This window comes from Planococcus citri, chromosome 1 (assembly GCF_950023065.1).
Source record: "Planococcus citri chromosome 1, ihPlaCitr1.1, whole genome shotgun sequence".
NCBI classification, from domain to species: Eukaryota; Metazoa; Arthropoda; class Insecta; order Hemiptera; family Pseudococcidae; genus Planococcus; species Planococcus citri.
Window position 1 is genome coordinate 86213734 of NC_088677.1, and position 23473 is coordinate 86237206.

Sequence of the window (23473 nt, forward strand, 5' to 3'; positions counted from 1 at the left end):
TGTCCGTCACCCCCCCCCCCCCCCTACGGCAAGAGGTCATTAACCTTTGTTAATCCACGCTTTTCGGCTATACCGCCGAAATGAAGGGTCGGAGGGATAAAAGTAATTGAACTAAAATTATTCTAAGTCAAATTTCCCATGAGCATGACCAGTTCAGTTGTTCGTGAATTTGCAATTTCAGTATTTTATGGTGGGGCGGAAGTGTTTCATTTTTTTATTTAAAAAAAATCTGCGAAAAAAATATTATTTCTGCTAGGGAGTCTACATTATCTGTGTCATTGTCATCAACAGTTGACCACTTTTTTTTTGTTTTTTCAACAAATAATTGGCTGACAAATGAGTGTTTATTTTTTTGTTGGGTGTGATGTCTGGTCATGCTCATAGGAAATTTGACTTAGAATAATTTTAGTTCAATTACTTTTATCCCTCCGACCCTTCATTTCGGCGGTATAGCCGAAAAGCGTGGATTAACAAAGGTTAATGACCTCTTGCCGTAGGGGGGGGGGGGGGGGTGACGGACAAGTTGCGGTGTGCAACTTTGGTCAAAATATTTTCGAATGTACCTTGAATCGAGTTCACGTTCTAAATGGTCGAGTTTCATTTTTTAAAACAATTTTCATAAAATTGACAACTTTACCCCCTCCTTAGTAAGGGTGAAATCGCCATTTTGCGAAAGACTGAACTGGTCATGCTTATAGGAAATTTAACGTAGAACAATTTTAGTTCAATGACTTTTTCCCCTCCGACCCTTCATTTCGGTTAAATTGCCAAAAAACGTAGATTGACAAAGGTTAATGATCTCTTGCGGGAAAATCTCCCAAGAATATTAGTTGACGAAACGAAATTGATCAAAAGCATGATAGAGTAACATATATTAGCAATAAAAAGGTAGTTCACCTCAACAGCCGCCGCCGGCTGTTAAATACCAAAGAGGTAGTTAACCTTGCTGAACCTTATCATGTATCCTCATTCCTCACCACCTGAACTGATAGTGCAAATATATACTTACGTATTATCAGATCTTTCATTACGTAACTCCTATCAGAGCTACGTTTCGATACTTTTTGAGCTAATTTTTTGTACGAAAAAAGTGGCAACACTGCTTTTTATGATATCACCAAAAAGCCTTTCAATTTCCTAACTATGGGAAAATGTGCCATTTTGGGAGGTACCGCGGATATCGAGTAATCCACTGCTGAACATGAAATGGATGATATTTTAGGTTCACTGAAGACTTTGACACTCCCTGGCTATCTTTAAAAAAGGGCTGGAGAGCTGCGATTTGCGCCATTGGTCATCCCTTCGGAGTTCGAAAGGTCTTTCTAGAGGAGAAATTTCAAAAACATCGCCGAACCCCCCTACCACTTCTTGGTCCAATTGACGTGGAATGACCCTTGAACCAAAAAGAACTAAAAGAAAAAAAGGAAAAAAAAGGAAAAAATTTAAATAAAAATGAAATAAAAATTGAAAAATTGAAAAATGAATCTGTTATTTTTCAGTTTTTCCCGCGTTGTTTTTTTTAACTAATCTTTTTTCAACAATAATTTTTTTTTTTCAAAAATGTTCAAAAATTTGATAAATTTTTGTAGTCTATTTTTGAAACTAATTTCTTCGATCTCCCAAAAAAGCGCTTAAGACGAAAACAAGCCCCAAAAAAGCGAAATTTCCGCCTTTCTGGCCCAAAATAAGCATTTTAAAGCATTACACCCCAAAAAAAAGCAAAAAAAAGCAAAAAAAAGCACTATCAACTTTCACCATATGCCTCAGAATGGAATGAAACGCAAAGAAAATATACTCACAAAAGTTGTAGATCGTGAAAAATTACACAAATCTGTCTAATCATATTATGAAACCGGTTCATTGGTTGGCATTTAGCAACCAGTTTTTGACAATCTCCTAAAAATTTGAGCCATTTTTGCTGATCAGATTTTGAAAACGGTTCATTAAATCGCAGCAACCCAGCAAGCCATCAAAAGTTACCCGATTGTAAGTTGATTAGCCATTTTCAAAATCCGGTCAGAAAAAATGGTTAAATTTTTCACGCTCTACAACTTTTATTTCAAGCATTTTTCTTCATCTTCGATTTTTATGTGATTGTCAAAAACTGGTTGCTAAATGCCAACCAATGAACCGGTTTCAAAATGTGATTAAACAGAATTGGGTATAAATGAACCGGTTTCAAAATCGGATCAGCAAAAATGGTTCAATTTTTCACGCTCTACAACTTTTGTTTCAAACTTTTTTCCCTATCTACAATTTTTGGGTATTTTTTGTTGACCGGTTGCAAATTAACGAACTGGTTTCAAAAAATTCATATCACGTTTTTATCGCCTTAGTGTGTAGAATACATTGCGTCAATAAAAACAAGTTTGAATTTTTTGACCAAACTGGTTTTTCAATTTGTGGACACCCTGTGCATGGGCCTGAAAGTTTTCAAGGTTGCTTTTGAAAGCCCTTACGTTTCCCTACTCAACGCCGCTTCATTCATCTCTCTCTAGCTCTTTCCACTTACAAATAAAAGCCACCGGGCACTACTTCTGTGTCGTACTGTATAGTCAGGTTTTTTGCTAAAAATTTACGCTTTTTCGCAAATCGAAAAATTGAAAAAAGTCACTCGTTTTCAACAAAGACTGCAAAAACGTATCGTTTTTTTGCTAATGTTGCCAAAAAGTGATGCTTTTTGCTAAAAGATGGGTCCGTCTTGCTTTTTGTTAAAAATTTATAAATTCTTTTTTTTCAAAAATTGACAAAAATTTTAGTATTTTTGCAATTGAAAAGTCTCATTTTTTTGCCATGAAACTGCCAAAAATTAGCGATAGAATAGGTGTAATTTTTTACCAAAAAAATGCAACGTCTCACTTTCGAAAAAAATTGCGAAAACTTCATTTCTTTGCCAATAAATTCCAAAAATGGCTGTTTTTTAAAATTATTAAAAAGTCTTGCTTTTTACCAAAAATTTGGTATCAATTTTTTCCAATATGTAATTCCCATCAAGTCGTTCTGATTTTTGGAGAAAATGTCGAAATCTTGCTTCAGAAATTGTTATTTTTATGTAAAAAGTTCCAAAACGTTTGACTTTTCTTCAAAAATTTCTTTAAAATCTTGTTTTTTTCCTGCTAGAACTTCCCAAATTAAAAACTGCCCCCCTTTGTTGGAATTTTTAAAATCTCGCTCCAATTCGACAAAATTAGCTTTTTTGCCAAAAATTGTCAAAAAGTCTCCCTTTATCATAAAAAAGTTTCAAAACAGCTCATTTTTCAAAAATTAAAGACCAGAACATTTCAATTTGCAATGATAATTATGTTTTTTTTGTATGGTTTTTTCTGTTCTGAAATGTTTTGCGGGTGTTTCTTCATTTTTGTGGTTACCTACTTTTTCAAGTTTCTTCAGTTATCAAAATTACTTTTTTTAAAAAAAGAAATGGAGAAATCTGAGAGTTAAAAAGTGTATTTTTCTACAAGTTGAAAAACCTGATTTAGAAAAAAAAATTGATATTATTTCGTTGGGTGCCTGTTTTCATCTCGAAATTAATAAAATTCCAAAATTTTGTATAGCCTGATTCTCGTAAATAATTTTTGCAATTTTGACAATATCGACTCATGCGATAAATTTAGGTAGGCTAGAAGATTATCTTCCGATATATTTTATGTAATCGAGGGTCTACGTCAGAAGACATACCATAATGTATTAGTAATTTGCTATGTACATATGACGTAGGTAGAGAGAGATACTAAAATGCTCGACGAAAATGTATTAAAGGCTGATAAAATACCAAAAAGGTTACTAGCCTTGAAGCTACGGCCTACGGCGGCTGTTAGTTCAAAAATATGCTTATTATCAGAATTTTCATTACGTAACTCCTATCAGAGCTATGTATCATACCTAATCGTTATTTCATCAGTGGTTGGCAATTGGCAAATTGATTCTCGCTCTACAAGATTTTTTTTTTAATCATGTTTCTAATATCATGATTAGGGCTAGGATTTTTAAAAAGCAATAAAAATGTAAGAAAACAGCAAAAAAAAGCGCTATCAAATCCTACCATGTGACGTATCAAAATGAAGGGTTTTTCAAACCCAGCAAAATACCTCCCTTAATTATATTTACGTTTCTAGTGAGATAATCTACTACATTATCTCCCGCTCGCTAATCGCTCGGCGGACAAATTAGCGATTCTCTCCCTAAAAAACGTAAAATATTTTATGGAACTGGGGAGATAATGTGATTTTCAACCATTTTGAGTTACTTCCCTCGCTTCGCTCGGGAAATAAACCTCAAAATTCGTTGAAGATCACATAATCTCCCTAGTTGCATAATATACTTACTATTAGTACAACTTGAGGGTCATTCCACGTCAATTGGACCAAGAAGTGGTAGGGGGGTTCGGCGATTTCTTTGAAATTTCTTCTCTGGAAAGACCTCCCGAAGGGATGACCAATGGCGCAAATCGCAGCCCTCCAGCCCTTTTTTAAAGGCAGCCAGGGGGTGTCAAAGTTTTCAGTGAACCTAACATATCATCCATTTCAGCAGAGAATTACTCGATAACCGCGATACCTTTACCTACCAAAATGGAACATTTTCCCATAGTTAGGGGTTTCGAAAGGCTTTTTGGCGATAGATATCATAAAAAATCAGTGTTGCCACTTTTTTTCGTACTAAAAAATAGCTCAAAAATTTTCAAAACATAGTTTTCATATCGTTACGACTCTCAAAAATTCTGAAAAAAATATATTATGGACAACTTTTCATGTTGAACAACATATTAAAAAATTGGAATGATAACATGTTGCAGAGTTGATTTTAAAAAATTCAAAGTTTGCGAAAAAAATGCGATTTTTTGATTTAAAACATGAAAAAAAGTTTTGATAAGCGAAGTTGACCCATTTGACCCCTATTTTTACGTATCTGTTGAAAAAGTTGAAAAAACTCTTTCACTCGATGAAATGAACTCCTCACAAAAAAATCAAAAGTCAAAAACATTCAAAAAATGAACGAATTTTTATTTTTTTGTTGCGAGTGTAATTTTTATCAACTTTTTCATGCAATACGCCAGAAAAAGGTCAAAATAAGACAATTGAATAAATTTAAACTTTTTTTGATGAGAAATTGAAAATTGAATTTTTTCGAATTTTGATTTTTTTTTGTGAGGAATTCATTTTATTGAGTGATCGGGTTTTTTCAACTTTTTCAACAGATACGTAAAAGTAGGTGTCAAACGGGTCAACTTCACCAATCAAAACTTTTTTTCATGTTTTAAATCAAAAAATCGTATTTTTCGCAAACTTTAAATTTTTTAAATTCAACTTTGCTACATATGTTACCATCACAATTTTTTAATATATTGTTCAGCATGAAAAGTTATCTATAATATATTTTTTTCAGAATTTTTGAGAGTCGTAACGATATAAAAACTACGTTTAGAAAATTTTTGAGGTAATTTTTCGTACGAAAAAAAGTGGCAACACTGCTTTTTATGACATCGTCAAAAAGCCTTTCAATTTCCTAACTATGGGAAAATGTGTCATTTTGGTAGGTACCGCGGTTATCGAGTAATCCACTGCTGAACCTGAAATGGATGATATTTTAGGTTCACTGAAGACTTTGACACTCCCTGGCTATCTTTAAAAAAGGGCTGGAGGGCTGCGATTTGCGCCATTGATCATCCCTTCGGAGTACGGAAGGTCTTTCTAGAGGAGAAATTTCAAAAAAATCGCCGAACCCCCCTACCACTTCTTGGACCAATTGACATGGAGTGACCCTTGAACCAAAAAGAACTAAAAGAAAAAAAGGAAAAAAAAAGGAAAAAATTTAAATAAAAATGAAATAAAAATTGAAAAATTGAAAAATTGAAAAATTGAAAAATGAATCTGTTATTTTTCAGTTTTTCCCGCGTTGTTTTTTTTTAACTAATCTTTTATTTTTATTTTTTTCAAAAATGTTCAAAAATTTGATAAATTTTTGTAGTCTATTTTTGAAACTAATTTCTTCGATCTCCCAAAAAAGCGCTTAAGACGAAAACAAGCCCCAAAAAAGCGAAATTTCCGCATTTCCGGCCCAAAATAAGCATTTTAAAGCATTACACCCAAGAAAAGCAAATAAAAGCACTATCAACATTCACCATTTGCCTCAGAATGGAATGAAACGCAAAGAAAATATATTCACAAAAGTTGTAGAGCGTGAAAAATTACACAATTCTGCCTAATCATATTTTGAAACCGGTTCATTGGTTCGCATTTAGCAACCAGTTTTTGACGACCACCTAAAAATTGAAGATAGAGAAAAATGCTTGAAACAAAAGTTGTAGAGCGTGAAAAATTACCCAATTCTGTTCAATCACATTTTGAAACCGGTTCATTGGTTGGCATTTAGCAACCAGTTTTTGACAATCTCCTAAAAATTTGAGCCATTTTTGCTGATCAGATTTTGAAACCGGTTCATTAAATCGCAGCAAGCCATCAAAAGTTACCTGATTGTAAGTTGATTAGCCATTTTTAAAATCCGGTCAGCAAAAATGGTTAAATTTTTCACGCTCTACAACTTTTATTTCAAGCATTTTTCTTCATCTTCAATTTTTATGTGATTGTCAAAAACTGGTTGCTAAATGCCAACCAATGAACCGGTTTCAAAATGTGATTGAACAGAATTGGGTAATTTTTCACGCTCTACAACTTTTGTTCCAGCTTTTTTCTCGATCTCCAATTTTGAAGTAATTTTTATAACTGGTTGCAAATTAATGAACCAGTTTCAAAATCCAATCAGCGAAAATGGTTCAATTGTTCACGCTCCACAACTTTTGTTTCAAGCATTTTTCTCTATCTTCAATTTTTAGGTGATCGTCAAAAACTGGTTGCTAAATGCCAACCAATGAACCGGGTTCAAAATGTGATTAGACAGAATTATGTAATTTTTCACACTCTACAACTTTTGTTTCAAACTTTTTTCTCTATCTACAATTTTTGGGTATTTTTTGTTAACCGGTTGCAAATTAACGAACTGGTTTCAAAAAATTCATATCACGTTTTTGTCGCCTTAGTGTGTAGAATACATTGTGCCAATAAAAACAAGTTTGAATTTTTTGACCAAACTGGTTTTTCAGTTTGTGGACACCCTGTGCGTGGGCCTGGAATTTTCAAGGTTGCTTTTGAAAGCTCTTATTTTTCCCTACTCAACGCCGCTTCATTCGTCTCTCTAGCTCTTTCCACTTACAAATAAAAGCCACCGGGCACTACTTCTGTGTCGTACTGTATAGTCAGGTTTTTTGCTAAAAATTTACGCTTTTTCGCACAAAATTCCAAAAAATATATTTTGTCCCCTTATATTTAGGTACCCAAGAGTCTCGCTTTTTAGTCGAAAAATTGACAAAAATTTTAGTAGATATTTTTGCAATTGAAAAGTCTCATTTTTTCCCCATGAAACTGCCAAAAATTTGCGATAGAATAGGTGTGATTTTTTACCAAAAAAATGCAACGTCTCACTTTCGAAAAAAATTGCGAAAACTTAATTTCTTTGCCAATAAATCCCAAAAATGGCTGTTTTTTAAAATTATTAAAAAGTCTTGCTTTTTACCAAAAATTTGGTATCAATTTTTTCCAATATGTAATTCCCATCAAGTCGTTCTGATTTTTGGAGAAAATGTCAAAATTTTGCTTTTTACCAAAATTTATAAAAAATGTTGGTTCGCTTTTTAATAAAATTACCTACCTATCAGAAATTGTTATTTTTATGTAAAAAGTTCCAAAACGTTTCACTTTTCTTCAAAAATTTCTTTAAAATCTTGTTTTTTTCTGCCATTAGAACTTCCCAAATTAAAAACTGTCCCCTTTTGTTGGAATTTTTAAAATCTCGCTCTAATTCGACAAAATTAGCTTTTTTGCCAAAAATTGTCAAACCTTTTATCATGAAAAAAGTTTCAAAACAGCTCATTTTTCAAAAATTAAAGACCAGAACATTTCAATTTGGAATGTTTTTTTTTTTGGTGTAGTTTTTTCTGTTCTGAAATGTTTTGCTGGTGTTTCTTCATTTTTGTGGTTACCTACTTTTTCAAGTTTCTTCATTTAAAAAAATTACTTTTTTTTAATAAAAAGAAATTGAGAAATCTGAGAGTTGAAAAGTGTATTTTTCTACAAGTTGAAAAACCTGATTTAGAAAAAAAAATCGGTATTATTTCGTTGGGTGTCTGTTTTCATCTCGAAATTAATAAAATTTCAATATTTTTTATAGCCCTCGATGAAATTTATCAAAAGCTGATAAGATACCAAACACGAAGGCAATTAGCCTCAAAGCTAATACCAAAAAGGTAGTTGAACTCTGCAAATCTACAGCCGCCGCCGGCTATTTCGCTGACTGTATTATACCTTATCAAGATATCCTCATTCCTCACCATCTGATAGACTTATTATGAGATCTTTCATTACGTAATATCAGCTATTAAATCATTTTTTCATAAGTAGTTGGCAAATTTATTCTCGCTCTAGGAATGATACTAAGAAAAAATCAAAAAAAAAGCGCTATCACGTACTATACCATGTTACGTATCAAAATGAAGGTTTAGTGGTAGGGGGGTGGGGGGGTCCAGCGATTTTTTTGAAATTTCTCCTGTGGAAAGACCTTCTGAAGGGATGACCAATGGCGCAAATCGCAGCCCTCTAGCCCTTTTTTAAAGGCAGCCAGGGGGTGTCAAAGTTTTCAGTGAACCTAACATATCATCCATTTCAGCAGCGAATTACTCGATAACCGCGATACCTTTACCTACCAAAATGGAACATTTTCCCATAGTTAGGGGTTATGAAAGGCCTTTTGGTGATATCATTAAAATCAGTGTTGCCACTTTTTTTCGTACAAAAAATTACCTCAAAATGTTTCAAAACATAGTTTTCATATCGTTCCGACTCTCAAAAATTCTGAAAAAAATATATTATGGACAACTTTTCATGCTGAACAACATATTAAAAAATTGGGATGGTAACATGTTGCAAAATTGATTTTAAAAAATTCAAAGTTTGCGAAAAAAATGCGATTTTTTGATTTAAAACATGAAAAAAAGTTTTGATAGGTGAAGTTGACCCATTTGACCCCTACTTTTACGTATCTGTTGAAAAAGTTGAAAACCCCTTTTACTCGATGAAATGAACTCACAAAAAAATCAAAATTCGAAAAGATTCAAAAAAAAAATGAACGAATTTTTATTTTTTTGTTGCGAGTGTAATTTTTATCAACTTTTGAAATTACGTCAGAAAAAGGTCAAAATAAGACGACTGAATAAATTTAAACTTTTTTTGATGTTTGAAATTGAAAATTGAATTTTTTTGAATATTGATTTTTTGTGAGGAATTCATTTCATCGAGTGGAAGGGTTTTTTCAAATTTTTCAACACATACGTAAAAGTAGGGGTCAAATGGGTCAACTTCACCAATCAAAACTTTTTTTCATGTTTTAAATCAAAAAATCGTATTTTTTCGCAAACTTTACACTTTTTTAAATCAACTTTGCAACATGTCGTTATACCATCCCAATTTTTTAATATGTTGTTCAGCATAAAAAGTTGTCCATAATATAATTTTTTCAGAATTTTTGAGAGTCGGAACTTCTTGGTCCAATTGATGTGGAATGACCTTTGAACCAAAATGAACTAAAAGAAAAAAATGAAAAAAAAAGGAAAAAACTGAAACTAAAAATTGAAATAAAATGAAATAAAAATTGAAAAATGAAAACTGAATCTGGTATTTTTTAGTTTTTTCCGCGTTGTTTTTTGAACTAATCTTTTTTCAACAGTTATTTTTTTTTTCAAAAATGTGCAAAAATTTGATAAATTTTTGTATTTTTGGAACTAATTTCTTCAATCGCCCAAAAAAGCGCTAAAGACGAAAACAAGCCTCAAAAAAGCAAACTTTCCGCCTTTTTGTTCCAAAATAAGCATTTTAATGCATTTACACCCAAAAAAAGCAAAAAAAAGCACTATCAACTTTCAGCATTTGCCTCAGAATGGAATGAAACGCAATGAAAATATATTTATGCCATAGGGTGTTGCTACAAAAAAAAAGCATTATCATAAAAATCCTAGCCCTAATTATGAATTGTGTTTCTTCTAAGAATTTTTTTCGCTCGCATAATAAGTATGTCTGAAAACGACGCCCATATTGCCTAAAAAGATCTGGTCCACAAAAAATTAATGGAGAGGAAGGGTTTTATAGTGCCCAATCCGAGGCTCATTTGACTTGGGGTGGGGCCCTCACCTCTAGTCGAAGAATTGACATCATATTCGTGCTCAGACGGTTCGAATCATATGGAAATGACACCCATATTGCCTTGATCATTCTGACCCCCCCCCTCCCCGAGGGAGGTCACAGCAGCCTGATTGAGGGCCCAATAGGTTTATTGCATCTTGGTAATGATTTTTTTTTTTGGTGAATTAAGAAATAGAGCAGGCAAATAGCGGTTTTAAAAAGGAAAAAATTGGCACATGAATTTTTTCTTCGGGAATGTGTTCAGATGAACCCTCTGAACTACCAAAAAAAAATTTAACCTGACCCTGGAGTCTGGAAGATTTGTCAGCACCCAAATTTTTGGCTCATTAGCTGTTTCATAGTTCGTCTCATACTATCTGGTGAAGTTGGTGAAGTTGGTGAAGAGGTAGGTATTTTTTCTCAGGGGCGGATTCCACCATGATATCATAACATTTTCTTACTGAAATTTTTACCTCTTGTTTATGGTTATGGAGTAAGTTAAGTGGAGAGGGCGGGGTGTAATTCTTTTTTTATATGTAGTATGTTTTTCAGGACACTGAACCCGAATATGAACTGTTTTTCTGCTTACGATTCCTCAAAACCCCTCTTACGCTCCCCTCAGAGGTGTAGCCAACGCCCCCCCCCCCCTTGCGAGCAAAAATTTGAAAGAAAACATGCAAAAATGGACGTTTTTTTTGTTGTTTTGGACCCATTTTTTCTAAAAATTTTCGCTCTCGCTTCGCTCGAGCAGTAATTTTGCTTTCATTTTCACGAAATCACCACACTTCACGATAAGTTTCCAGAAAATTACCCCTCATTTCGATTTTTCGTGCCTAAAAATCTGGTTTTGCCCCCTCCTTGAGAAAATCCTGGCTACGCCACTGGCTCCCTTAAATGAAATAAAATATCACTCCTCAATGAGTTAAGCTTTATAAAAACAACAATCATTTGTGTATTGAGTACGAGTACGAGTACACCGTCACAGATCTTCGATTGGATTTGAGTTGCAGCATGACGTTACCTACCAAAGACCAGCGATCTTGAAAAAATGAAAACATACTACTCGACCACGTATTACACGTTTTTTGGCGACTTTTCGAAATTTTATCCTAATTAGTGGGCGTAAGGGGATTTTGAAGAATCGTAAGTAGAGCAGGAAAAAAGAGTGTCTCAAAAACATACCTACAATTCGATATATCACTCGACTTTTCACAATTTTTCAAAATTTTGACCTTTTTTTGGAGCAGTTGGGAGCTTTGCGGGGTTGGGCCCAAAAAAAAAGGCCATATTCGTGCTCAGCGACTTCGAAAACATGCCATTCGATATATCACCGACTTTTCACGATTTTTCAAAATTTTGACCCCCATTTTGGGGCACAGGGGAACTTCTAGGGGTTGGACTAGAAAAATAAGTTCATATTCGTACTCAGCTACTTCGAAAACATACCATTCGATATATCACTCGACTTTTCACGATTTTTCAAAATTTTGACCCCCCCCCTTTTGGAGCACAGAGGGACTTTGAGGGGTTGTATGCAGAAAATAAGTTCATATTCGTATTCAGCGACCTCGAAAACATACTATTCGACATATCGCACGTCTTCCACTCCCCCGGTGAATCGCCCTATCTAGGCATTTAAATTACTTTTCGGGTACCTACGTCATTTACAGCGGCGCCTATTTGATATCTTATCTTATCTTATCGCAGCTTCTGCCAAAAGTTTGCGGTATATAAGATGAAAATTTAGGTGCCCAACAGCACTAATCCTCAGTCGTCAGCTGAAAACTGTGTAACGCGATCTGAAAACATTAAAAGTGGCTAGGCTTTTTTTTAGTGAGTTGTCAAAGAAGTATTTAAAAAAGCAAGATGAATGCTAGTGAACAGGAGGGACAAGTTGATTCGCAGGTAGAATTTTTTTAGATAATATTGTACCGACTTGGGAAGGTAAGGTACTAGGAAGAAAATAATAATCACGCTTTCTTTTATGTTTCAGAAACAGGGAATCACTGTAACCAGTGATTGGAATGTAACGCTTGTAAGCGAAAATATAATTGTTTTTTCCTTGATCATTGTGGGAGCAATCGCTTTCGTGATTTTGTGTAAGCTTATACTAAATATAGGTAACCTAGATTATGTATATTTTGAATTATTAATAATGTATCAATTTTTCAATGTTTAGTGTACGTGATATTCAAGAAGCGTTCGCAGAGACCGAGAAACACTTGTTGTTCTTCCTGTTATAATCGAAACATCAAGGTTAAAGAAGAAGACGATGTAACGAAGGAAACTCAGGTACCTACATAATTTATTATTATTCTAGACTATCTGGATTTTTGTTTGTGTTTTTTTTTTTTAAATGATGTGCAATTGTAGAATCAGCTAATCCGTTATTTTGTATGTACTTAGGCTCACGCTCACATAGAGCTAAAAGTCCACGCAGCTGACGATGGTCAAGCGAAGTGTGAATGTTCAGGGACCCTACGGAAAACAGTCGTCGAAAAAACTACAAGAAAGGTAAGCTACCTACATATGTATTATGTACATAATAATTTAAATCCAATTTTTTAAATAAATATTACCTCTCCATAAATACCTAATTAGTATAATTGTGTGTGTGTTTTTTTTTAAAATAGAAACTGTTCTACAAACGAATTGATCAAGCAGCAGGATTGGCGTCAGCAAATTCTAGTGCGCTCAATAGCGCTATTCTTTAAACTACAAAAAATGTCTAAGTAATTATGTATTTATTTTATCTTGATATTTGGTAATTCATAAAGTAAAATGTGATTTCTGTAAATTAATTTCATTTTCGTTTAGAACAATACACAAATTTTTATAATTTTTTGTTGTAGTCTTTGTTTTTTTGTTTTTTATAAGCTGGTACAATTTTTTGCTATCACCAACATTCGTATCGAAATAATTCGAAAATAACTATACAAACGAAACAAAATAACAGAATAATGAATTTGAAACGAGACCGGTATGAGCTAATGATACCTGAGTATCTTTTTGGCTATTGGGCTGCATAGAGACGATTGTCACTTACACATATGTCTATACTTTTCAAAGCGATCATCTCATCTCAAACTTCAAAGTAATTTTTAATTTAAAATGGCCCCTGATAAAGTGGACAACGTCGTTATTCCTAAAACCATAATCGACATCCGAGGAAGGCTGTTGTACGGCAAGGTAAGCCTTTGTTGGTTTATCGAACTAGTTGTATATCTTCTAGATAACAATCATGTAAATTTTGACTGATATTAGTCCATTCTGCGCTTCTTCATAAATTACGATATTTTCGTATCTCAACTAACTAATAGCTGGCACGCTTTGTTGGGGGATTTCACCATTTGAAAAACCTGCTTCTCAGTTACGAATTAGTACCCTAGGCTAGTACAGTAGTTATCCTCGTGATTGACGAAATTCATTATATTATTGTAATTATATGTTGTGTTTAGGACGGTTTTGAGAAATGTTACGAAATCAAAGATATGGCTACCGGTCGCAAGTACGCCGGAAAAATCGTCTTGAAAAAGTTGCTAACGAAGAGTAACCCAGTAGATAAACTAACCCATGAAATAAACATCCACAGAAGCGTCAATCACAAACATACCGTCGGTTTCCACGGCTTCTTCGAAGATGATGAATTCTTCTACGTCGGATTATTTCGTAAAAGATCTCTTATGGAATTACACAAGTAAACAAACTAGAACTGTTCGATGTAGCCTAATCGTAGATAGCAGTTTTTGCAGTAATTCGTAACAATTTCATTTCATTTTCTAGACGCCGAATAGTTTTAACTTTTAACAACCGAACCGGAAATCAGATACTATATGAAACAGATACTCGACGGTGTGCTGTATTTACACGATAATGGAATTATTCATGGAGATTTAAAACTAGATAACTTATTTTTAAACGACGATATGGAAGTGAAAATCGGCGGCTTTTGAAGCGCTACGAAAATCGAATACGAAGAGTAAGCTTGAAAGATTACTCGTTGTTTTTTTTTTGTACGGTTCTTAACGTTTATTTTTTTTCTCGCGAATTTCAGTATCATTTGCCTGCGTCCAGAAGTCACCAAGAAGATGGAAAACATTAACATGGATGGCGACGTTTGGAACCTTGGTTGCATTATGTGAGCGGATTATTTTTTTTATCCATGAGTACATCGTTCGTATCGTTTAATTGCTGGTTTTACCGTTTTACTCGAAAAGGAGTATTTTTTCAAGATATTTGATGATTGTGAAGCAGTATTTGACTGCGTTATGAGCGTTGTACTTTTTTCATCTAGAATATAATTATGTATGTCGAATAATCTCGATGAAATTGTGTTCTTGTGTTTTTTTTTCCTGTGAAGGTACACATTACTCGTTGGCAAGCCTTCTTTCGAAACGATTTCTGTACGAGAAACCTACGAACGTATTAAACGCTGCGATTACAAAACCCCCGCTCAAATCAAAGCTCCTGCTGCCAATCTAATCACCTCCATGTTATTACCAGAACCGGAGAAAAGACCCACAGTCCAGCAAATCATCAGCTCTGATTTTTTCAATGGTATTTGAAACTCGTACTCGAATTCTATCTCAACTAGAACGTGTTTTTTAACTGACGTATTTTTTTTCTTCGCACGTTGTACTCTCAATTAAATGAAGTTTTGGAATCAAAACCATCGGATTTCCAAAGCGACGATGGTGAGTATTTAGTCATCTAATTTGACGCTTCACGATAGAACAATCTCAACTGATTTTTTTTTCGCTACAGGGAATTGACCTATCCTGCTGCTGAACCGTTCGTTTGGATCACTAAGATTGACTATTCCGAAAAGCGCTGGTTTGGGTATCAATTATGCGACGACGGACTTGGCTTCATGTTCACAGATAAAAGTTGTAGCTCTTAATTTCTTAATCGATTTCTCTAGAAATTCCTCATCTAATCGCGAGATTTCCCACAGGAACTTATATTACATCGAAAGAGACGGAACCCGGAGTTACTACACGATGGGTGACTTGGGTGACACGCCGCGCGAGTTGGAAACAAAAGTGGATATTTTCAAGAGTTTTTTATCAGGTAAGGCCGGAGCCTCGGTCCGAGTACGGGAATCAGATTCTCTAAGTCGTACGCCCTATTTGCTCTCGTGGCACGAAACCCGATCCGATGTGGCAGATGTGATAATGCAATTGAGCAATGGCACGGTACAGGTGAGTAAAAAATCCAACCCCGAATTAATCTCAACTTCGTAGGTGTTCTATTTGTCACAGTTTTAATTTTCGTTCACTTTGCAGATGAACTTCGACGAAAATCTCACTTTTTCGACAAAATTTTTTTAAAAATCTCGTTTTTACAAAATGGCTAAGAAATTGGTTTTCGTCTACCTGAACTGACTTTGTTTGTTAAAAGTGATAACAATTTTCAGTTTTGCGTAAAAAAAGTACTGAAAATTGTCGCTTCTTTGAAAAAAAAATTGATACCTAAATAAATTGTCGAGAAAAATTGTGCTTTTTTTAATGCTTATCTGCTTAAAATGGTCAAAGCCTCGAATTTTTCCCCAGAATTCTCAAAAACACTTGCTTTTTGGAATTTTGTCAGTTATACTCTAAAAAATTACCTTTTCAAGCAAATAGTGCTCAGCACTTTGATTTTTTAAACAAAAATTGCAAAAAATATCACTTAGCCTAAATTTGACAAAAATTTTCGTTTTTTAGAAAATTTGCTAAATAATCTTGCTTTTACATGAACTCATTTTTTTTCTCAAAAATACTATAAACATTCAGTTTCTTGTCTAAAGCGCTGAAAATTATCGCTTTATTGCAAAAAAAAAACTCCCAAAAATAATTTGTCAAAGAAAGCTCAGTCTTCAAAGTCTCGTTTTTTTGTCAAAAATTCTCAAGAAGATTTAATTTGTCTTCAATATTGCCAACGCCAACGTCTTAATTTTTGACAATATTAAGTATCCAAAAAAAAATTTTACCAAGAAGTTGTTTAAAAAGTTTCACTGTTTTGACAAAAATTGAAAAAAATTGTAATTTTTGCCAAAAATTCGTCTTATTGAGAAAACGAACGAAAAAACGAAAATAAAATGATGGAAAAAATTCTAAAATTTAAAATTATCTTTCATCATAAGGAAAAAACAACAGAGTGTGTCCAAAAACCGAACATATTATAATTTTAATATTTTCTAATTTCAAAATTGATGATCATCCTCTCAGTCAAATTTAGGAAATTTCGAGAGCAATACAATGACGTAAAATGCACTGCATCTGAAGAGCTTTTATTTTTTTTTTTTTTGAAAAAACTGCTCATTGTCAATTTCTGAACGTAAGGAATTTTTCACATTTCACTTTCTGCAAATTCACGATGGCTTCATTATTATATTATTCAAAATTCGAGGGAAAAATCCCAATCACGCTCTCGAGTAATGTTTCTGAGCCGTGTTTACGTTTTTGTTGTTGTTTTTTTATCATTTTCGTGAAAAAAATGAAAATACGAGATAGAAGATACGAATTTCAGTGTGAAATTTAGCGAAAAATTATGTATTAATGGAAAATTTCTATCAATTAATCGTCTAAGATTATTTATCGTTCATTTGTAACTTGAATTTGAATCGAAATCCGGTCCCAATCATAAAGAAAAAAGTAATACTTTTGTCGTACCTACTCGAAACACTTGTACGCCGCTTCGCTATATGTAAAATTCGATTAAAAACACCGTAATTTCTGTCGCAGGCTCTGCTGATGGGGAAAAGTGGTTCAGGAGAGGCCAGTATGAGATCTATAGTATTTGCCAATCACTTACATAGCTCGCGATACTCGCAGATTAGGAGCTACAAGTAATACACTTCGTTTCACTTACTTAGCTGGTAAATTTTATATTGTCGAATTTACTCATCGTTTTATTGATTCTGTTTAGTCGATGTTGAACATTCTCACGTTCGATTCCTCGGTAATTTGGTTCTTAATTTATGAGACTGTGGAGGGTAAGTATGGCAAGATACATAGGTTACATTTGTGAAGAAAAGTTGTGAAACGATATTTGATTTTTTCCAGACAAGAAGCCTTTTATTTTACCAAAACTATTTAATGTTGTCACGTTTTTTTTTTAGTTTTGTTATAAATAATAATGAACGTCATTTCCAATTTATTTTAATCAAAAAAATTTAATATCGAATGTTGGAAGCAATTTACAAAAATCACAACAAATCATCAAATTTCATGGCATTCGTCACACATAGAAAGAAATGTTCATTGCCACTCGCACATGCTTGAAATAAATTTCGCAGTGATGTTAACTACAAGAAAATAAAATAAAAATTTTTTGATTTTTTTTTGACTTTTTTTCATTTGTTGGCTCTACTGAAAATTTACCTTTTTGTGGATTTCAGGTAGTTTTTTCCTCCGGAGGAAAAAACCTCCTACAAAAAACTACCGAAGATTTTGGAGAACTACCGGAGGAACTATCAATTATAACCCGTAGTTTTTCACAGTTTTAAAAACGCATAGGTAAATTGAATGTTAAATTTATATTTTTGGAACAGAATTTTTAACGATGTAATTTAATTGTGTAAAATAACGCAAAAGTAACCTAAAATGTCTAAAAAAATGAGCCAAATTAATCTTGGCTCATTTTTGTTTGTTGAGAATTTAGGCACTTTTTGCGTTCATTTTTGGTAAAATTTGATCAAAATAGTACAACCGGTAGGTAGTTATTTCCTCCGGTAGTTTCGGCACTACCGAACAACTAAGTAAATGCGGTAGGAGGTTTTTGGTAGGTAGTTTTTGGGAAAACTACCGATTATTCTCCGGTAGTTTTTCCTCCGCCGTCCGTCCGCACCACTAGCCGGAAGCTAAAGTGTTTTGTTTGATTCATAAAATGGATCTAATCCAAGAAGATCAAAGAGATACGGTATTGCTTTAAAATCGTGTTTTTTTCTAAAATAGTATTAAATGAAATTATTTATTCGTTCGATGATTTCCGGTAGATTTTTTCTCAACGTGAAACCGACTTATCGAATGCACTTGTTTTCGAACTTCAATTTGGGATGAGACATTATACATACAAGGTACAATGTTCTTTTTTTTTTTTTTAAAAAAAAAAAGTACCTACGTAGAATATTAATTCTAGAAGTGATGATTGCTTTTATTTCAGGCATGGTCAGCGATCGTTTACAAATTAATTCCAAATGTTGGAGATTTGAAACTTTTGTCCATAAATAACTGTAGGTACTTTTATTTTTAATTTTTTAAGTACCTATGTAGCAAAGTTGCAGCTCAATTCCATAGCATGGAAGTTCATAATAAATTCGTACTTCGGAGCCTACATCGACGTATTTACTCTCATATACGTACATCATGGTTATCGTTTCCACTCCTAAAATCCGTAAGGTGAAGTGGGGTAATTCCGATAGCAAGCCCTAGCTTTGTTGCAAAACACTTTTTGGCACAAATGATGAAGCAAGTAGATAGTTTTAGTGCTAACCTACACCCATTAATGATCAGATGGTCCATCTGCTCCGTTTTGTCAAGTCTGTGCAGTGTTCAAAATCTGAATGCCCAAAACCTTTGCCGCAAAAAACAGTGCATTTTTGAAACTCGTTTTTACCTTTTAAAACTCATTGAAAAATTCTGTTTAGAAGTTGAAATTTGATGGATACGTGTTAAAGTGTCAGTACCTCTTTTGATTTTGCTTTTATAATTATTTGTTTGGTGGCATTGAATTATTAAACATGTCGATCATTTTTCATGCCCTGGGGTAATTCCGATAGCCCTAGCAAAATTGCCCTGTAATGTTTTTTTCTCTGTTTTGGTGTAGTATTGTTTTGGGGGGTCAAAATTATCAACGAAAATCCTTAGAAGGGGGCTTTTTTCTCTAGTTGGTCTAGTTTTCAAAAATTATGCCTCAAAAATGCATATTTGTAAAAAAATTTCAATTTTTGTTCTAATGATTCAATTTACATGAAATAAAAACCCAAGTATGCAATAAATGGTATATTTCAACATTACTGGCACGGAATTACCCCAGGAGAATTACTTTCCTTATAAAACTCAAATTAACTCATTATCGGAATTACCCCAAGAATGGGGTAATTACGATAACTCAACCTTACAAAATATTTTTTAAATTACAAATATGTTACCAAAGTTCGAACGTTTCGATCGATAAATGCGTATAATTTTTTAAACCATATCAAAAAAATGATAAATAAAAAAATTGAAAATAACTTTTAAAACTAAATTGAATAATAATAATATGGTATAAAAAAATCTCGATTCCAACGCACGTGCCAGCGTAAAAGCTCGCAGTGTTGCACAATGACCCATTTTATAGTTTCTACTCCTCGATGGCTTAGGCAGGAATGCAAACTTCATTTGACTTTTCTTGCCTTGAATAATTTTCGTCACTTGATATAATTCGGTTGTATTTGGCTGTCGCGTTCCAGTTTATCGAAGTATTTACGAGCGTTATTTATGTTGATTTGTAAAGCTGCGGATGCAATGCTAACTACGTCATCGGGTGTGATCCTTATTCGAAACCTCGTCTCTTTGCTTCGGAATAGGGAGTAGTTTAGAAATTGGCCAGTTTTCGGCTCGGATTTTCTCCATTATTCTGATTCTTCGGGTAATCTTGTCCATTTGATTAATGTTTCCGGTGATCTTGATAAGAACATTAATTTCGCGTACAGGTCTTCTTCCAGGTTACCGTCTTTGTGTTCTCGCACGAAGTAAATATCCAAAATTAACTGAAAATAATATAATACGAATCGTGAATTTAATTCTCAAGATGAGTCATTTCATATTCAAATCAGCAGGGTTTTGAGTTCAAATGCCCTCATTGGTCTTCTAAATTCTCTTGAGGCAGGTTGGGTAATTTTTTTATTATTCAATTTATTTGTTTATACAAACACGAAAAGTAAGTAAAATCCACCAACTGTGAATGACTTACCTGCAATATCGAATCGACGTTGGGAATATACTTACTTAATCTAAAAATACTTGATTCACTCGATTCATACACAGTTTACGAATCATGAATCCAAACGTAACTAAAACAACGGTGTATAATCCTAGAATGCTGCATAATTCACACATTAACGATATTTTATCAACATCAAGTACCAAGGTAGCCATAACTGCAGAATGCAGAGCTATTAACCGGCGTTTGGTGGCATAGCAAATAGCAATCCATATCGTATGTGGTACCAACGTGTAGATCTCGACGAGACGAACACAGCGCGCTACCCACAAGCTCCTCTATCTATTCATGGGAGTAAACTACGAGCGTCTAAAGTTTACCAAATGAGCAAAAAATGAAAAATTGTCAAACTGAAAAATTCGACCTGGGGAGCTTGTAGAGCATTCTTTTAGCTAAAAATTGCAATTTTTGGCATTGGCCTACCTTCATTTTTGAAGGATTTATGCAATTTTGAAGTAAAAAAACAGATCAATTTGAGTAAAAGATGAAATTTTTTTTTTGAAATTTTACTGAAATTGATCTGTTTTCAAACTTCAAAATTGCATAAATCCTTCAAAAATGAAGGTAGGCCAATGCCAACAATTGCAATTTTTAGCTAAAAGAATGCTCTACAAGCTCCCCAGGTCGAATTTTTCAATTTGACAATTTTTCATTTTTTGCTCATTTGGTAAACTTTAGACGCTCGTAGTTTACTCCCATGAATAGATAGAGGGGCTTGTGGGTAGCGCGCTGTGTTCGTCCCAGTAAGCATGCTGTGACATTAATATCACAGTGATGTAATTTTGTGATGTGTATAGGACATTACAAAGTAATATTCCTGTGACATTTTTGCGACATTGCTTTGGAATGGAAAAAGAAATATTTGGCTGCAATGTCTCAAAAATATAACTTTGATGATATCACATAGACATCACTAAAAGATATTATAGTGACATTTCTGCCTCAAACTATACCATTTTTACTTCTCGCAGATACAGTATGTTGACAATTAGTATATAAGGAAGATACTGTCTCATGCGAATTTGCCCTCATTAATGATGGGCGCTGGAGACTTTGCCGAATGTGGCGGAGTCAACAGCCTCAAATCTCAACTCCAAACTTCAGGAGTTGAGAGAAGAGAATATTTTTGCAGAAAATACATCTGGAATGTTACCTGAATATGCCTACTGCAATAAATTCAAATGAACCCCAATAATTGGTATTTCAACGACATTCATGATTCAATGGGAATGTTTTAGAAATATATTGCGTAGACATTTCCTGGTGATATATCTGTGACATTGTGTGACATTAAAAAATGTCACTGGGCCCTTCTGAGTGATGTCTGTGAGACCATTTTGATGGGTATATTTTATATCACCAGTTAATCTCAGAGACATCACAAAGTAATATTGCACATCTCCGCAGTGATATTATGTGATGTCACTGTGACATTCCAATGCTTACTGGGGTCTCGTCGAGATCTACACGTTGGTATCACATACGATATTAGGGCTACTGCTATGCCACGCGCGCAATGCGCGAGTTTTTTTTATCTACTGAAGTAGTGCCATTTAGCCAATCAGAAACAACGTTCGCGATCAAGAATCACTTCACGCGTTTCTGCGTTCATGACGGTGTGTATCTGTATGTCAAAAAGAAAAAAAGATCGTCTTTTTTGTAAATCTAAAGCAGAGTATAGCGAGTGTATAGACACTGGAGGCGAGTGAATTGAAAAATGAAAATACTTGTAGATAATTAGTGTCGTAGATACGAGGCATTCGAGCGATCACGGTATCGCCACATTGTGTGGCTCGCAGCGCTAGAAGTAAAATTGTACTACTGTATGATGAAATAAAATGATAACTTGACGTTCGCGTAATTATTTCGATTAATTAATGCGAATTAATAATTATTATTCAATTATATTCCATTCGCTATGGAATAGATGGTAGCAGAGACGATATCCGATCCGAAAAACGTTTCCACGAGCTCCGCGAGTGTCCGAAATGATGAAAGTGAGTACTTACTTTTGAATGTCTACTACACCTCGTGTAAACAGAAAAAGTAAAAGTGCCGAACGTTGTTCCGATTCGAATGCGTATGTCGCTAAATTACGCTCATATCGATATATATCCGCCGAAAATCTGAATTCGCTGAATTCAGATGACGAAATCCTCGAGTTGAATACTAATTCAACAACAATCGCCGGAAATTCAGCTGTAGAACGCCGATCAACTGATTTCCACCCCAACTCACCGCAAATCGCCGTAAATTCAGAAATTCAACGCGAATTAACGAATTTCTCGCCACCGAATACAACCGCATCCGCAACCAACGAAAATTCAACACCAGCAAAGAAGGTAAACGCTCCGAATTTGCCGCCGTTGAATACGCCTCCGAACACGCCGCTAAGCTCTCCGCAATTCCAGATCAACGAGAGTTCGATAAAAATAAAAATAAACACAGGTACGTCAGTGTTATTTTTCGAAAACGCCGAATCCAACGATAAAACGATGCCTGACAGTGTCGAGAAACTGGAGTTCACTATGTGGCTGGAAAGCTTGCAACAGAGTATTGCAACGCTTGAAGCAGCTTTAACCGCCGAAATCACCGATACAAATTCGTTTCGAGATAAAATGGACGATGTTACGCAAGATTGTGCTGAATTAGAAGCGCTACGAACCCGCCAAGCTGACGATTATAATTACGCATCCGCTTTACCGATAATATTCAAAGCGAAAAATGTTTTACGACGAGCAGCTAGAATACAGCGAACCGACGACGATCAAAACAAACCAAAAACGCCGCCAAATAACGCACCGTTGCGGAAAGTTCCTGAGATGGAAATAACTAAGTTCGACGGCGATATTACGCGGTACAAATCCTTCATCGAGATGTTCCGACTGAAATTCGATGGCCTTGCGATTGCTGATCGCGAACGGTTACAGCATCTGAAGCAAAATACTTCAGGTGAAGCGCACAAACTCATTGAACAGCTCGAACTACAAGATAAAAACTACAACGCAGCGCTGGAAAAATTAGACGATACTTATCTCGACGCAGAAGATACGATAAGCGAGCTATATGCACGTTTCGAGCAGATACCGCCAGCGACGAACAACACCTCCACTTTACGAAGTACGCATCTGGAGATAGAAAGTATACTCGCAGCGCTACAAAGTCACGGTCAATCGTTATCAGCGTTTCCACCTCTGCGCGACAAACTTTATGGAAAATATCCCGCATTCATCGTTCATCAAGTGTGCGGTTCGAAGAAACTTGGAATATTGGAATTCCAA

At 34.5% G+C, this 23473-nt stretch overlaps 1 protein-coding gene, 1 long non-coding RNA gene and 1 pseudogene across 2 annotated transcripts; 2 read left to right on the top strand and 1 right to left on the bottom strand.

Moving 5' to 3' along the window:
• The first annotated feature begins 11959 nt into the window (after positions 1–11959).
• On the top strand, positions 11960–13067 carry LOC135842925 (uncharacterized). Its single transcript, XM_065360615.1, has 5 exons — positions 11960–12128; positions 12217–12322; positions 12403–12515; positions 12630–12737; positions 12857–13067. Exons 1-5 carry the CDS (start codon positions 12090–12092, stop codon positions 12935–12937), a joined length of 447 nt encoding a protein of 148 aa, XP_065216687.1. The 5' UTR covers positions 11960–12089; the 3' UTR covers positions 12938–13067.
• Positions 13068–13157: 90 nt separating this feature from the next.
• LOC135839324 (serine/threonine-protein kinase PLK1-like) lies at positions 13158–18283 on the top strand (annotated as a pseudogene).
• A 1086-nt stretch (positions 18284–19369) lies between these two features.
• LOC135839332 (uncharacterized) lies at positions 19370–20606 on the bottom strand. Its single transcript, XR_010557576.1, has 2 exons — positions 20163–20606; positions 19370–19959 (listed from the first exon to the last, which is right to left on the bottom strand). It is a non-coding gene; the product is annotated as an uncharacterized LOC135839332 (long non-coding RNA).
• Positions 20607–23473: the final 2867 nt, after the last annotated feature.

Excerpts from the sequence above, each read along its gene's own strand:
- LOC135842925 (XM_065360615.1), top strand. The coding sequence starts at position 12,090 with ATGAATGCTAGTGAACAGGAGGGACAAGTTGATTCGCAG. Across the intron at positions 12,129-12,216 it reads AGGGACAAGTTGATTCGCAG|AAACAGGGAATCACTGTAAC; the intron begins GTAGAATTTTTT and ends TTTATGTTTCAG. Across the intron at positions 12,323-12,402 it reads AATCGCTTTCGTGATTTTGT|TGTACGTGATATTCAAGAAG; the intron begins GTAAGCTTATAC and ends TTCAATGTTTAG.